The 3,548-nt window shown below is 54.7% G+C and overlaps 1 protein-coding gene across 1 annotated transcript in view; it reads left to right on the top strand.

Annotated features, from left to right (window-relative positions):
* SMCR8 (Smith-Magenis syndrome chromosome region, candidate 8) overlaps window positions 1-3,215 on the top strand; it is a gene marked incomplete at its 5' end in the record, with an annotated part of 5,003 nt that extends 1,788 nt beyond the window's left edge. Inside the window, 2 exon segments of the mRNA XM_009877773.1 lie at window positions 1-463; window positions 2,762-3,215. The exon segment at window positions 1-463 is cut by the window's left edge and continues 7 nt beyond it. Coding sequence (XP_009876075.1) covers window positions 1-463; window positions 2,762-3,215 — 917 coding nt within the window.
* Window positions 3,216-3,548: the final 333 nt, after the last annotated feature.

The following is a 3,548-nucleotide window of genomic DNA, read 5'->3' as shown; positions in this document are numbered from 1 at the left end:
TGGGGGTCTTCCCCCCCCACGACAGCATCACGGGGGGGCTCCTTCCTTACGAGCTTGATTCGCGCTACCCGACGGGCAGCAGGGAGCTCAGCAAGAGCAGCCTGGACGAGTGCTCGGACTCCACGAGCTACATCAGCAGCGCCGCCTCCACGTGCTCCGACAGGACCCCTTCTCCCGCTCACGCCGCCTGCCAGGCGGGCGAAAAGCACAAAAAAAAGGCCGGGCAGAACGCGCTGCGGTTCATCAGGCAGTACCCCTTCGCTCACCCCGCCATCTACTCGCTGCTCAGCGGGAGGACCCTGGTCGTGCTGGGCGAAGAGGAAGCGATCGTCAAGAAGCTCGTGACGGCGCTCTCCATCTTCGTGCCCAGCTGCGGCGTTTACGCCAAGCCCGTGAAGCACTGGGTCACTTCCCCCCTGCACGTCGTGGATTTCCAGAAGTGGAAGCTGATCGGACTCCAGAGGTAAACTGAGAATCTCTTTGCTTTGGGGTTGCTGAGACTGAGAGGGTTGTCCGGCATTGGAACAGGCTGTCCCGGCAGGGGGGCCAGTAAGCCCCCAGGGGGTCAAGTCACCCTCCCTGGACGTGTTTAAGAGAAGGGTGGGTGTTGCCTGGAAGGACATGGGTTAGTGGTGTTGACAGGGCTAGGAGAAGGTTGGACTCAATGATCTTGAAGGTCTCTTCCAGCCAAAACTGTTCTATGATTCTGTTCTATGAGGCGTACGATGAAAACTTGTGAGAATTTCACAGGGGAGCGGGTGCCTGGGGGAGATCCTTGTCCTGCACAGCTGCTGTATCTGTGCAAAGGGCAGGGGTAGATTTGTCTTTTTATGCTCAGCCTCACTTGAAAGTTAATACTTAAAACGTGTGCAGCCTGGCTCAGCCTATTTATCTGGCCAGCAGGTTTCCCTCCAGTTTAGGTCTTTACCTGGCAAAGCAGGGAAGAAATGTGTAATCCTGCTGCTTTCCTGATACCAGAGCGCTCCCGGAGGCCCTTGGGTGCTCTGCTTCAGCTCCCCTGGCCTCTGCCAAAACCCTTCTGATGTTTCCAGCTAGAGTTCTGTTTGTGAAATGAATTCTTTGATACGGGCAGAGCTTTTTCCCAACGTGCTGCCGGTGAGATCGGTAGGTCAGAAACTGGAAGCGCCGGCACCAGGGGCTGGATTGATGAGGTCGTGCCCGCCTGGGTGTCGCGGGGACGGGGAGCCCGTGGAGCTGCTGGGCTCTTTGAGGGGATGCAGATGGACACGAGCCTTATTTATAACAAGCCTTAGCATGGGAAAAAAAAGTCTGCGGAGCTGCGCAGGCTGCGGTGTTGGGATTGCAGTTCCAGCTGCAGAGGAAACTTTGGCTCGGGGTGAGGACCGTGGCAAAAGCAAGGACCCCTTCCCGTGCTCCTGAAATGGGCCTTCATAGTTTATATTAGCAAAGGGTGATGCTTGGCTCTCAAGATTTTGGCCCTGCCTTTGTTGCTGTCATGAAAAAAGATGTTTTTTGTGCATTTCCAGGATGTGTTTTGGTGTTTCAGGTGTGGGTATGACAGGGAATGGCCGTCGCTGTCACCAGCGTGGAAAACCGTGAGTCAGAGCAGCAGCTCATTGCTCAGAGCCGGGCAGGAGCAGCTCCTGAAAGAGCATTCCTGAGCAGCAGGAAAATCAAAATGCAGGAATCTGCTTTTGGGGCTGCTGAGTATTGGCTAGCTGGGGGCTGCAGATGATGAAATTGTCCCAAGCTGTGAGTTTACGGTGTTTCCGTGTTCGTGTGGCAGGATGACAGCTCGGCCAACAGCTGCTCCCAAACTTCTCTGTCTTTCGGTGAGGGTTTTAAAAGCCTCGAGTGTTTACTCGTTACTCATTGTTTGTGGTTAGATGCAGTTTTTATAAATGGAAGTCTTTTTTCTCTATTTTGTTTTTAAGAACTGCTTGTAGCATGTGTCAGTCATTTAACCTCTCCTCCGTGGAATGTTAATTAAAACGTTGGGTTTAATGTGAGTGCTCTCAGCAAACCATTTGTACGAGGACTTTAGGAAGGAACTTAGGGGCTAAATTAATTATTTCGGTAAGCGAGCTGCGTCCCCCAAGGCCAGACGCTGCCAGGGCGCGGGGGCAGCCCTTACATCTGCAGTTGAGGCTCCTGGTTTAAGGCTGGGAGCTGCACCTCAGCCGAGCGACTTCAGAAGGTAAGAGTTTGCGTAGGCTTGTAATTTGCATTTAAATAGCATTAATTCAAGCTTGTTGGATAGTTGAATGTTGTGAGCCTGCCGTGAAAATATACTCAGGCTCAGCCAGGAATATTCTCGTGTAAGAATGGTTCGTTTTTAAAGGAAGGGCAGAAGGTTTCACTCCACCTCGGAGCAGCTCCCTCCTGAAACAGCCATATGGGGAGGCAGAAAATGGGGCTCTTGGCGAGGGGTTTGCGTTTCTGGGTCCTTGTTGGGACATCCAGCCGCAGCGAGATTCGCTTCCACTCACCAGAGACGTCCCATCTCCGCGTTGCCAAGAGAAGAAGCTGCCCCCGAGCGCAACAGTTTGCAAAGCGGCGCGGATCAGCACCCGTGGGGATTCGAGGGCGTGAGGTTTCTGTGGGATCTGGCCGGCCGGAGAGACTTTTTGGCCATCCTCTGCCACGCCAGACTCCGTGTGCCCGCAGAGGCTCTCACGCCAGCTCGTGAACTAAAGGGAACGCGCCTGCGATACGGGGGCGTGGACACTTTTAACTGTCTGGTCCCCTCCAGCCGTGACCTCTCTCCTTGCTCTTTCAGGATGGTGTCGCCTGCTGGGGTGAACGTCCTGCACGCCCTGAGCCGATACAGCCGGTACATCAGTGTCCTGGACGCCGACAGTAAGACTCTGCGCTGCCCGCTTTACAAAGGCACCTTGGTGTCCCGGCTGGCGGACCACCGCACGCAGATCAAACGCGGAAGCACCTACTATATGCACGTCCAAAGTATCCTCACCCAGCTGTGCTCGAAAGCCTTCCTCTTCACCTTCTGCCACCATTTGCACCTTCCCATCAGCGAAAGGGAACCGGAGGAATCTGTCGTGAGTCGCAGGATGAACTTCCTGAAGCTTCAGCTGGGCTTGGCCAACGAAGATATCAAAATCGTACAGTATTTAGCTGAGCTGCTGAAGCTGCGGTACATTCAGGAACCCGGCCAGGGGGTGAACCCTCTGCTCAGATTTGACTACGTCCCCAGCTTTTTGTACAAAATCTAGCCCCACAGGGGCTGGCCGAGCCTGCGCGCTCGGGGTCTGACAGAGCTCATCCGTGCTTGACATTGACGCTGTCTGCAGTAGCTCGCGCACGTCGGGAAGGGGCGAAGAAGCTGATGGGTTTGTGTCTCTGCTCCACAGAAACCGGTATCTGAGGGGCTGGATTTCTGTGTGGTTCCCCGTAGCTGAGATGTTCCATCATGTAAAACACTGGGCGCTCCGTTTTCAAACGTTAGAAGGGGGCACTGTGTAACTCTGAAAGCCTGTCACGGCAGCATCCCAGGGGGTTTATGATGTGGAGAGAGAGAGGGGGGCTCTCTTGGGGGTCGACGCTTA

Source organism: Apaloderma vittatum, unplaced genomic scaffold (assembly GCF_000703405.1).
Source record: "Apaloderma vittatum isolate BGI_N311 unplaced genomic scaffold, ASM70340v1 scaffold26881, whole genome shotgun sequence".
Lineage (NCBI taxonomy): Eukaryota > Metazoa > Chordata > Aves > Trogoniformes > Trogonidae > Apaloderma > Apaloderma vittatum.
This window is presented reverse-complemented; position numbering and strand designations above follow the sequence as displayed.